Source organism: Podarcis cretensis (genome assembly GCF_951804945.1).
Source record: "Podarcis cretensis genome assembly, chromosome: 14".
Taxonomy (NCBI): Eukaryota; Metazoa; Chordata; class Lepidosauria; order Squamata; family Lacertidae; genus Podarcis; species Podarcis cretensis.
Genome location: NC_137183.1, coordinates 6804784 through 6817420, shown reverse-complemented (window position 1 = coordinate 6817420; position 12637 = coordinate 6804784). Strand labels below are relative to the sequence as shown.

General features: G+C 45.1%; 1 protein-coding gene across 2 annotated transcripts in view; it reads right to left on the bottom strand.

The window, feature by feature from the left end:
• Window positions 1-12637, bottom strand: part of NEDD4 (NEDD4 E3 ubiquitin protein ligase) — a 46049-nt gene that overhangs the window by 18267 nt on the left and 15145 nt on the right. The window contains exons 1-5 of one of the 2 annotated variants that reach the window (XM_079953173.1): window positions 10661-12607; window positions 3471-3521; window positions 2862-2923; window positions 1432-1534; window positions 415-575 (exon numbers count right to left, since the gene is read on the bottom strand). In XM_079953173.1, the coding sequence (XP_079809299.1) occupies window positions 415-575; window positions 1432-1534; window positions 2862-2923; window positions 3471-3521; window positions 10661-12079 (1796 nt within the window). In that variant the 5' untranslated portion in view covers window positions 12080-12607. Of the gene's footprint in view, window positions 1-414; window positions 576-1431; window positions 1535-2861; window positions 2924-3470; window positions 3522-10660; window positions 12608-12637 lie in introns of those variants that run through there. The other variant, XM_079953174.1, reaches the window with a different exon arrangement.

Below are 12637 nucleotides of genomic sequence, written 5' to 3'. Positions count from 1 at the left end.
GTCAAAAACCCCCACTGATTCAGAGGACCATTGTGAAATACTGGTGAAATAAACAGCACTACAGCACAAGTAAATGATTTTTTAAAAAAGACTGATGTGGGAAATAACTGGGCCTCTGCACACACAGCTATGCCATGCCTACGAGTGTCAACAGAACACAATGCAATATTCACAGGAGTCAAAGTGCAACAACACTCCCAATTATCTGAGAAATTACTTGCAGTTTTGCCTGTAGCTTACAGCGGAAGAGCAATGGGCTGGTCGGCCCTCTACACATCTCAGAAAAGTATTTTAAATCAGATCCACAGATTAGAAGTCCTAAGCACCTCCCACAGATAAGCCTTCTCTAGTAACATGCATTTAGTAACATCCCTATCGTAGACTATTTTGAATTAAGATCGCAGTAAGACTTACTGAGCAGTTGGTCTTTTCCACTGTGTCCTTCTCGATTCATGGTTGACAAAGTAGGTCCTGCCAAGGACATCCTGCCTCTCTTCCCAGCCTGCGGGTAGAGAAGACTCTGGCTCCCGCAACTGGCAAGAAGCATCAGGTTGGTCCAATAAAATCCAGCCAGGCTGCAAACAACAAGAGCAGATGGTTTATGTGGTTATAACTTGCCCAGGACCTTACGTTGAAGGGCGGCTAAGAAAGCCATATGAACAACGCCATCAACACTGCGATGGCTGCCTGAATCTTGCCTCTGCACATACAGCCAAGTACTCAAGACAGGCCATGTTCCCATCATGCAGCATTCCTCATGCCTTCCAACCAGATACAGACACCAGAAAAGTCTATTTTCTTATAATGCTTCTACTGTTGGAGTGAAAACACCAAACGTTCTGATCTGTCACTGAAGTCAGATGGATCCTAATTGTTTTGAATGAGATACTGACAATGAATTATCAGATTATATGAAGGATTGCTGATAAAAATACATGGGTGTTATATGGGGCTTATAACAACTCAGGTGGTCTGCCACTCAGATACCTCAACTCACTCATTTCCCCCTCAATTCAAAATCTCATAGAAGCATAGATGCTACATGGTTTATAAATTATATTTTTATTGCTTCTTTTATTTCTTACATATTTTATTTTGTGGAATGCAACATAATAAAAGAGGCAATAAAAAACAATCAGAAATCAATATAAATATTTAACACAATGGATGAACTGCCTCCCACCTTCAACTGCAAATCCACAGGCATGCCACGGACCATCTGAATGAAGTTTGGAAACCCCTATTCAAGAACTGCTGCTGATCCAATTTCAGCGGGTGCTAATCTTGTGGCACATACTCAGTGGGGACCCTTCTCAATGTGGCCAGAGGCTGAATTCATTCTGATGACTAAAGTCACCTGAAACGCATGTGCCGGCTGAATTCATCATACCAGATCAGGCCACATTTCACACCAAAGACCAAACCACTCACCTCTAGCTCTTCTGCCTGTTCTTTGCCATCTTCCTCAGATCCATTGTTTTTAGGTATGTAGGTCATTTTTAACCTGAGATGCCCCTTCACTCTGGATTTATGGCTGCAGCAGAGGGGGGTGGGATTGTAAAAGTTTGTGAGCCTGTTAAAATGCCAACACTTGCAAACATTTATAAATAGTGCCTGGCTCATGCTGGACTAGTAGCCATTACCTCATCTACCAACCCAGGCTGCCTCCTATTTCTTTCATCCTATTCCTGCAGCTGGAAGCCCACCAGAAGATGGCCCTCATCACTGGATCAGACCAAAGGCCTACCTGGCCGGCTCTCACAGATGCTTATGAGAAACCCACAACCAGGAACCCTGTGCAGTGGGATTCTCCCATTCACAATCCCCAACAATGGGTAGTCAGAGGTATATTGCTTCTGATACATACTGTATTTTTCGCCCTATAGGACGCACCGGCCCATAGGACGCACCTAAATTTTTTGGGGGGGGGAATAAAGGGGAAAAAATTATTCTCCCCCCCCTCAGGCGCGGGGCTGGGGCAGGGGAAGCCCGAGCTTCCGCCGGCCCCAGCCCCCAGAACAGGCAGCTCTGGGAGCTTGCGGGGCTGGGGTCGGGGGAAGCCCGAGCTTCCCCCTCCCCCAGCACGGGTCCCAGAGCGATGGAGGAGGGGGAAGCCCGCCGGCAGCCTCCAAACCAGGTCGGGAGACAGCGGGATGGCAGCGTTCCACCTCCCCGCTGTCCCGCGAGCTTGTGGGGCTAGCGGTGGGGCTCTCCAGGCTTCAGCGAAAGCCTGCATTCGCCCCATAGGACGCACACACATTTCCCCTTCATTTTTGGAGGGGAAAAAGTGCGTCCTATAGGGTGAAAAATATGGTAGCCTTATCCCTCCTCCATGAATATGTCTAATCCTCTTGTACAGCAGTCCAAGCTGATGGGCATCATGCCATCCAGGATCAGTGGAGTCCATTTTAACCATGCACTGTGTGAAGGAAGCCTTATTTTTGTCTGTCCTGAAACTCCTTGCCCATCACTGGACAGGAGATTTGGGCCAGACAAAAGGAATTGCTGCTGCTTCTTCGCACATTGCAAAGCTAAGCTTGGATTTCATTGCCACAGGATGCAGCAGCGGCAACCAAACATGTACAGCTCTAAGAAGTGGTTAATCACATCCATGGAGGAGGATAAGGCCATCAATTGGTGCTACTCATGATGGGTGTGTGGTTCCCTATGAATACCAGCTGACACAAGACTGCTATTGCACTTGTAGGTTTCCCAGAGGTACCCGGCTGGCCACAGGACAACGGAAGGACATGTTCTCTGAAGAAAGGTCATTCCCACCAAGAATGAGAGAGAACACGTTCATGCTAATGTACACTACAGATCAGGATGTTCAGTGCTTTCCAGGTATGATGTTTACTGACCTCCTTGGATGAAGAAGAAAATCCTTAAACGTATATGGTCTCTCAGTAGTTGGATTCTCAGTCTGAAATGAAACAACAGTTTCGGGTTTTTCTTCACCCAAGCAAAAAATACCAATGCTTTCCTCAGTTGAGAAAATACAATTTATGCAGAGTGTTCACTTCTCCAAAGAACATCCTGTTTAACAGCAGCAACCGTCCATGCTCGTCACAATGGCAAAGACGTTGAGCCACAGCTCCACCCTGCCAGAGGTGTCTCTCTTTAAGATATCTGCCTTCTCTAGCCTGCACACTTTCTAAGTAGGGATGTCCTGTCTTCCTCAATACTTTTGAATCCAGGAGCTGAGCCATTTTTTAAGATATCCTGTCTGTGGGGACAGTGGTCCAAGAGGGAGATAACCAGAGCATGTACCTCTCTGGCGAGACAGGGAACAGACAGGTTAAACAGGGTAATCAAGTTCCGTTTACCTGCTGCTGCAAATGCTTCCTGTCAAAGGTACCACCTACCTAGGACAATCTCTCTCCCTTCAAAAAATAGACAAAAAGGTACTAAAAAGACACAGAGGAATTTTGAACTGAAGAGCAAAAGATTATTTTTAAACAAATACAAACCGGCAGTTGACAGAGAGGCACATCTACTTGGCCAAGAAAATCATCTCTCGTCTAGGAAGAGAAAAAACAATTAATGGCATGCAACCTTTAAGAAAAGGTTCTATCTGAGCAAAAGCCCCCACCTCCCAAAATGTGTTGGGTGTTCTCGAGGCAGGTCCACACAGAGAACAAAGGTATCAGTCACCAAGAATAATGGAAGAAAGTTAATAAATAAACATTTGTTCTGATTTACTCAAAAACATGCAGTGCATCTTCCTTCACAAGTCTCCTTTTTTGAGGGTTTAGAGTTACTGTCTAGCAACTTGCTGCTGTCCAAGTTCAAAAACAGGATCCATTTTTTATTCTCTGCTGTTTCCCAAATATTTCCTTCAACATATATCTATCCCACTTTTCCTATGCAACACCCTAAAAAGCTAACAACCAGTTTATTAAAACATTCAGTGATAAAAGACAGCTTTAAAACGAATCAACAGTTCACATTAAAACATCATAACTGAGGAACAGATAGTATCAGTAAGTCATACAAAACTAAAACGAAGCCAACAAGAGATTGAAAACAAGCTGGAACAAGCATGTCCTAATTGTCCACGTGAAAGCAAGGAAAGAACGAGCTTGGCAAATCTCCCCAAGGACAGCTCTCCAAATCTAGGTGCCACCACAGAGAAGGCCTCATCTCTGATACTTACTAGCCTGCCTCAAACATAGATGGGACACAGCAGGTCAGACAGGTTCATGTAGCAGAAGGCAATTCTGATGGGGCCCTTAAGGACTTTCAAATGCTAACACCAGCAGCTTGAATGAGTAGTCGGTGGAGATGAAGTAAGATTAGTCATATGATCTGCTTTCTGAGTCTCAGTTAAAACTCTAGCAGCTGAATTTATGACAGGGCAAAGCAGGATGAATTCTGGTTGACAAACATCCTCAGACCAGTCAGTTAGAGTCAGTCTACAGGCAAGATACAGTGGTTACGAACTTAATTTGTTCTGAAGGTCCATTCTTAACCTGAAACAGTTCTTAATCTGAGGTACCACTTTAGCCAATGGGGCCTTCTGCTGCCACTATGCTGCCGCCACGTGATTTCTGTTCTCATCCTGAGGTAAAGTTCTTAACTTGAGGTACTACTTCCCGGTTAGCGGAGTCTGTAACCCGAAGTGTTTGTAACCCGAGGTACCACTGTACTCACATTTTGCTTTTATTGCCTGGGTCCAAATAGCATTTTTCTTTTTTAACATTTTAGAGCTGACCCAACTAAAGCATGAATGTGCCCACTGGCATATCTCAAAACTGTTAGAGATACAAACAAGTTTACCTTTCTTAACCCATGACCAGGGACTAGTTGGGCGAGATGGTGATTTGGGTATTCTGGTCCTCAGATATATACACACACAATAAGACTGCATTGCCAAATACTTGTCACTTGTCCACCTTGGGGAAAGCTGGAACTTCTGTTTCTCATACTCTCTATTTAATAGCCCAAGGTTATTAAAAATTATTTAGAATTTATACAGATGTCAAGTGCCCCATCTTTTATACTGGAATCTAACGCTGTTTTAATGGGGCTCAAAACATAGACCTCTAGAGGGAAACACAAAATGCATCCCAGGATACACTTTCCCCCTTATGCTATGGATTCTTAGTGCCTGTGTTTCCAAGGGAACTTCTGCTTGCCATGAACAAGGTCAGACACTTGACTATGCTTGTATTGAAGAGTTAAACAGCTCTCTTGTCTGTAGCAAGGTCTGAGAACCTTCTCCACCACTTCAGTCTCCTCTCCCCCCCCCTCCCCCCGGCACCACTTCAAGTTCCTCCCATATTTCATAATTTGCTTCCGTTCTTATTTCATTTTGGCAGCTACAAATAATATGAGAAAAAAAATTTTCAGGCCAGTAAGATGCATGCTGAAGTTTGTACAAAAACACACACTCCTGCAGTGAGCACAGAAATATAATAATAATAATAATATTAATAATAATAATAATAATAATAATTATTATTATTATTATTATTTAATATTTATACCCCGCCCATCTGGCTGAGTTTCCCCAGCCACTCTGGGCGGCTCCCAATCAGTGTTAAAAACAGTACAGCATTACATATTAAAAACTTCCCTGAACAGGGCTGCCTTAAGATGTCTTCTGAATGTCAGGTAATTCTTTATCTCTTTGACATCTGATGGGAGGGCGTTCCACAGGGCGGGTGCCACTACCGAGAAGGCCCTCTGTCTGGTTCCCTGTAGCCTCACTTCTCGCAATGAGGGAACCGCCAGAAGGCCCTCGGAGCTGGACCTCAGTGTCCGGGCTGAACGATGGGGGTGGAGATGCTCCTTCAGGTATACAGGACCGAGGCCGTTTAGGGCTTTAAAGGTCAGCACCAACACTTTGAATTGTGCTCGGAAACGTACTGGGAGCCAGTGCAGATCTCTCAGAACCGGTGTTATGTGGTCCCAGCGGCCACTCCCAGTCACCAGTCTAGCTGCCGCATTCTGGATTAATTGCAGTTTCCGGGTCACCTTCAAAGGTAGCCCCACGTAGAGCGCGTTGCAGTAGTCCAAGCGTGAGATAACCAGAGCATGCACCACTCTGGCGAGACAGTCCGCGGGGAGGTAGGGTCTTAGCCTGCGTACCAGGTGGAGCTGGTAGACAGCTGCCCTGGACACAGAGTTAACCTGCGCCTCCATGGACAGCTGTGAGTCCAAAATGACTCCCAGGCTGCGCACCTGGTCCTTCAGGGGCACAGTTACCCCATTCAGGACCAGGGAATCCTCCACACCTGCCCGCCTCCTGTCCCCCAAAAACAGTACTTCTGTCTTGTCAGGATTCAACCTCAATCCAGGAACAGTTTGTGAGTATACCAGGAACAGTTTGTGAGTAATTGTGCTAGGTACTTGATAGGCTTCCTTTTGGTAAAGAATACAGTTAATCCTTGCAGAGGATAGGAAGCAAAGAGTTCTTGATATATCACTGGATGTACTCCAGAAGAAAGAGATGTCCACATGCCAAGGAGGCTTTGGTTTAAATTAGACACCCTGAAGAGGAAATTCATCCCCTCAGAGTCAGGACACTGGATAAACATTTGTGCAGGGACACCAATAACTTTATGCAACTTCACAGGTTCTTCTCAATCAAGTACAGGTTTTCAGAAGCACCTGGGAGGATACAGGTGACAGGAATTAAGGGGGCACAAGGCTCTCAAGACCCTGAGCCAAGGTCTAGAAGGTTACAGAATGGTAACAGTAAAGGCAGCGGATAAGTAACAGGCAAAACCTAGTCATATTTACTTGCAAGTCAGTCCTATAGAAATATCATTGTGAAGAAATAGAATGCAATAATTTGCATGACTTGAAAATGGAAGTTATTTGTAAAAAAATGTATTACACAGACAAAGCCAAACATCAGCTTTAGTATTACCAGAAAATTAGAGTTGTGCTGCTGAAGTAAGTTACAGGACCTGCCTATCAACAGTTTACTAAAAAATACCAAGAATATATCACACCTTGTTTTGTTTAACCTTGGTTTGGGGACACCAGTCCACAACAGTGGAGGTGGGGAAAGACTGGCAAGACAGGGCCTCAGAATATTCTTCTTACCATCTCAGTTTCACTGCATTATATATTGGAATGTTATATATAACATTCCAACAAGACCAATCCTGTAAGATGCTTATCTGTTTGGAGCTGGACGTCCTTACCACAGAGTATTTACTAACATCTGCAAAGGCCAGGATGAAACATCTAGATTTTGTAGCATTGACACTAACAGCCTGTATAACTGCTAGCCTTCTGGGACATGCAAATACGAGGGCATTTGACAAGATGGTTGGGGACAAAGATTCCAAAGAAACTGATTCAGGATCACATAGGGGCACAGAGCAAGTTTAGGCCCTTTCAGCAGCATGTTCAATGACAAGCCTAACAGGTACAGGACCTTACAGCCCAGCGGCTTTCTTGTTATCAGATGTCTTATGGACTATAGCAACTGCCTGCATGCCAGCCTGCCAGTCTTGACTGGTGCTGAACTGGTCTGTGGGGTTGGGGGGAGTTGAGTAGGAGTCACTCTACCCAATTCACCCACCCTGTTCTTGGTTATACAAGTCAATTCCCTCACTGGTAATACTAAATCATAGACAAAGGTGGTCTTCTTATATACTGACCTGGCATTGATCAACATGAGAAGCTAGAAGCCTCAGTAGCCAAATAACCAGTTATCTGCAAAATGGGGTCAGTAGAGCCAAAGGTCTGGTGCCACCTTCCCCCTCTATTTTTCTGTTCGCCATAACATTATCTTCCTTCCCAGAAATAACTTGTTATGGGATACCGATTCCCCTCCATGTCACCCCAGCATGCTTATTCCAACACATCCCACCACTCATCCTGTGCTCACATCACAAATTCCCTGTTATCCAAGTGTGTAACCGGGAACAGCTGATCTAAGCTCTCACCAAAGCAGCTGTTCCCCCCAGCACTCCTCCTCTCCCTGAGAGGCTAAGTTGAAAACTCACCCCACACACTCCGTTACGTCTGTTTCTCACTCAAGAGTTACCCAACCTCTCAAAAAATATATATCACAGAATGTGATGTCTATGACTTCACTGCTGCCCAAAGTAGTAACTCAACCCAAAGGGACAATTTTCTTTGGTGCTTTCATTTTGGTGTACCCTGCTGGGGTGACTTGCTGTGCCTTCTTAATGTATCTTTTATAAAATTGTGGACCAATCAGTTTGATATGGGCCAGCTGTTCCCAGTGTTCTCCTCTGCTCCCCAGGGTTCTTGCAGCATGTGATACCAGCAACAGGCCAAGACAAGCACGTTACTGGCAAACGGTGTGTGTATGTGTAAGGTGGAAACTATCACATACACACCCTGCACAAAAAAACCCCCTTCCCATTCTCCTCTCCACCTGGCAAAATTCTAGCTGTATCCTTCATGTGTGGCTTGTTCCCTCTCCCAAACTTTTCAAGTCAAAGCTCCAGGATCCGACAGCAAAACAATGCTTCTCACCAAGTACTGCACAGAAACCTTACAAAAATGCTGTGGAATATGGAGAATGGTAAGCTTAACTCTCAGCAAGTAGACCTACAGAGCAGGCAGGCAAGAGGCCTTTTGCTGCTGCAGACATTGAAGTCTGAAACCCAAGCACAAATTTAATTTCATGACACTCGGCACAGATAGCTGACATTACTAAATGTGACTCCAATATCATCCTGTTAAATTGGAAATGAGACTCAGCATATCGTTATACTAGGCCAGACTAACTGGAGTCAAGGAAGTATTTTCAGGACTGTTAATTTTAAAATGAATCACAATACAGAACTATAATTAGAGACGACACTTATATTTAACAAAATTGTTTGGGAAGGCTACTTTTCCAACAGTGCTTATTTAACACAGAAGTCCTTCAGCTGCAACTTAATAAGAATGTGGTCATATAGCACTGTTTCAAATGTCTTTTTTGGCTACCCAAATTTAAGAGTAGGGAACATGTGGCCCTCCAGATGTTGATGAACTCTAACTCCCAGCAGCCTGCGTGGCCCCTGGTGAGGGCAGATGTTGGGAGTTACAGATGAACAACTTCTGAAGGGTTACAGGCTCCATCCCCCATAAGCATTAAAGCAGTGCTTCCCAAACTTGAGTCTCCAACTGTTTTCAGTCTACGGTTTCCATCATCTGTGACGACTGGTCTTGCTAGCTAGGGATGCTGGGAGTTGTAGTCTAAAAACAGTGGAGACCCAAGTTTGGGAATCACTGCATTAAAGGGTTCTTTTCACATTGCCCAGTTAATGAAGCACCAATTTGACTTGAGACCCAGATCCAAGCAGTCTTTATGCAAGTATGGATATATTTTGCATAAGTGCACAAGCTCTTGTTGAAAGACAGCTAGCCTGGCATCAAAACCATATTTGACTACTGTTACTAATGCTCTGCATTTCATGTCAGATTTTAAATTTGTCTCTAGATGAACTACTACCACAGCAGCAAGACATCCTAACAAATTATCTTAAAATGTTTTCACAGCCGCTATTTAGGATCTCTGGAAAAAAATTGTTTGCCCTGAAATTAATTTCCAGAATTATATGAATTGAAGCCAACAATCTCTTCTGCTGTGATTGCACAATTAGTGCCATATGAGAACTCCTTAACAACCAGCTGCTAAAATAATGTGCTGCTGATCGATTGGGCATTTCCCGCCTCTCATGTCACACCGGTCTGCAAAGCTCACAGTTCATTCAGCAAGCAGCATTACTAAAATAGCAATTTGTGGAAGCGGGGGGGGGGGGGGGGGAGTTATGTCCCTTTTCTGATCCAGAATACACTTCTAGGCTGAAGGTTGCTAAATTGGTTTTTTTTAATATTTATATCTTCTGATATTCAGCCATATCTTCTCCTGAGACAGCTATTTTTAAAGCATAACTATGAAACATGACGCGGGTGGCGCTGTGGGTAAAAGCCTCAGCGCCTAGGGCTTGCCGATCGAAAGGTCGGCGGTTCGAATCCCTGCGGCGGGGTGCGCTCCCGCTGTTCGGTCCCAGCGCCTGCCAACCTAGCAGTTCGAAAGCACCTCCGGGTGCAAGTAGATAAATAGGGACCGCTTACTAGCGGGAAGGTAAACGGCGTTTCCGTGTGCGGCTCTGGCTCGCCAGAGCAGCGATGTCACGCTGGCCCCCGGCCTCTTGAGTGAGATGGGCGCACAACCCCAGAGTCTGTCAAGACTGGCCCGTACGGGCAGGGGTACCTTTACCTTTACCTTTTATGAAACAAAACCCACTAAAATTCCGTTTAGTAACAAGCACCTTGCTTCCCCCTTTCTGTTAAATATGTGTAACTTGTTAGAGTTTTAAAGTGAAATGAAGATTGATGAGCAGAATATAACATGCTATGTGCTCCCTTGAGGTCTGAAGGCTTATTATAAAACTGATAGTGGAAATCAGTTTAAACTTTTTAGGTACAGAGAGTAGCGACAGTCATGGAAAGGAAACCTAACTACAGTAAAGTCACTGCAAAACCAGTAATTAACAACATACAGCTAAAACCAGATTGCCAATTTTAAACACACGTGTGTTTCACTGCAGTGATCTATTAATTATAATACAATAAAAGAGCTTTAAAATATGTTCCACAGACGTTTAACCCCATTTTAGTGTAAATAAAAAGCATCACATGCAAGAGGTCGCTCTTTTTGGAGCTAGGGACTCACCTCAAGAGGTTTCCTCAAAGTACTTCTTTGAACTCCGCTAGGCTTCCCCTCTCTCTCGGATCCAAACTGTATGTGTAAATGTGACATTCCTGCCTTGGAACTGTATTTAAAACTGGATCGAAATGAAGGCTGGGATGATCCCAGTGAGAGGCTCCTCTGTAGGCCATGATGGGGCTTGCTCCTCCATGCAGATGATCTTTCTTCAGTTCCTATGCTAGCATGATCCTCCAAATTTGAGGGCAAACAGGCAGATGCTGTATGTCTGACTCTTCGATTAGGGTAGGCTGCTATGGAGGGTCCGCTGGAAGAGGACACAGTGTCACCCTTCGGTGCTCGTGCTCCATGGGAGAGGTGAAATGAAATACAAGAACCTCCATTTGGTATTTCCTCACAGGTGCCTTGGTCACAGCAGGTTCTCTCCCACAGTGAGCTATTCAAATGCAGTTGCCTAACATCCCTACTTTCATTAGGAAAACAAGAACCTTTAGAAAGCCGAAATCCATTTACTACAGTAGAGAGGGACCCCCCAGACACGGCCTTGTCTTCACTTTGCACCTGCTCACTATGAGACACTTGAGAGGGTCGCCGAGTTGGCGGAGGAGACGTTGGAGACATTGGTGGGGTATCTGAAGGACTCCTTGGGAAAATGACCAGAGATGAGCAGCGTCGTAAGGAAACATTTGTCTCTCTCGCTGATGGCAGTTTTGTTGCCCTCTCAGCTTGTTCTGGGTCTTCTTGGTCAAAAATATTTCCGCTTACACTATTCTGTGCAGTGCTGCTCCTGTGGGGAGTAGAGGATTTGCGGTTGGTGCTTCGACCTGCAGAGCTGCCAGAGACCATGTTACCAGAAAAAAGACAGGCATCTCCAGCGGAAAAGGGGCAGCTACTGCTGTCACTGATGATGCTACTGCTATAGGACCCGCCATCACTTGTGGTACTTGTGCATGACCCGTAGTCACTCCCTGCGCTGCTGTAGGCTCCTTTGTCACTGGCTGAGAAACTGCTGGGAACCCCACCAAACGCTGCAGTATCAGCCAGACCGCTGCCATTTGTTAGCTGGTGAGACTGACTGACAGTCGCATTCCTGTTACAACAGTCCCCTTTCTTCCTTAGGCTGACCAGGGAAGTATGGTCTTCCAAGGCCACAGGCTGCAAACATCCATTGCCTCTAGAAGTCTGCAAGGAAATCTTCAGCGAAGCGCTCCGCTTGGGTTTTCGGGATGAAACCGGCAGTTTGTTTTCTTCCTGCATTTGATTGGGATTCCGCTTCATTTCAACAACGTAAGGGGCAGCATTCGACTCAGGACTTTGGGTGCACATGCGAGTATCTTCTTTATACCAGCCATCTCCAAGGGTCTCTAATAACGGATCCGTGTGACTCCTTTCAGCTGCAAAATGCAGCCTCAACTGCCTTGCCATTTGTCCTCATTTCCAAAGATAAAGGTCAGAGAGTTTTTTCTTCTTCTTAAGTGGAAAGCAGCTGCCCGCAATCACTTGCCAGTTAATCTTCAGTATAACAGATGAAGACCACAGAAAGGCAGGTAGCTGTTCGCCAGAGTGCCTTCTGAATTTAGCAAGTCATTCCTGCCACACTACCGTCTCTGGCCTGCCCAGGGTTGCTTGTTGTGAAGAGTACATTCACTCACAAAACGCTTAGTGCCAAGCGACCTTTAAGGCTCAACTCAGCTGCAGTGGACCAACACTGGAAGCCTTGTCTGAATTCTACCCTTCCATGGCAAATTAATTCAACAGCAGTTCTTCCTACAGATTCCCCCGGCTGCCCTGGCTGAATCTGGGTCTGTGCTTTCTTTAGCAGTGTATGACCACTAATATTTTTACCCAGTGGTGTAGAGTTACAGGAAGTTGGTAGGAACCAAGTTCCACATAATTATCAAATCTAGGATTCACTGTTGAAAGATCAATAGTGCTAGTAACTGGATAAGAGTATGCCCTGCATAAAGTAGCAAGGAACTTCAG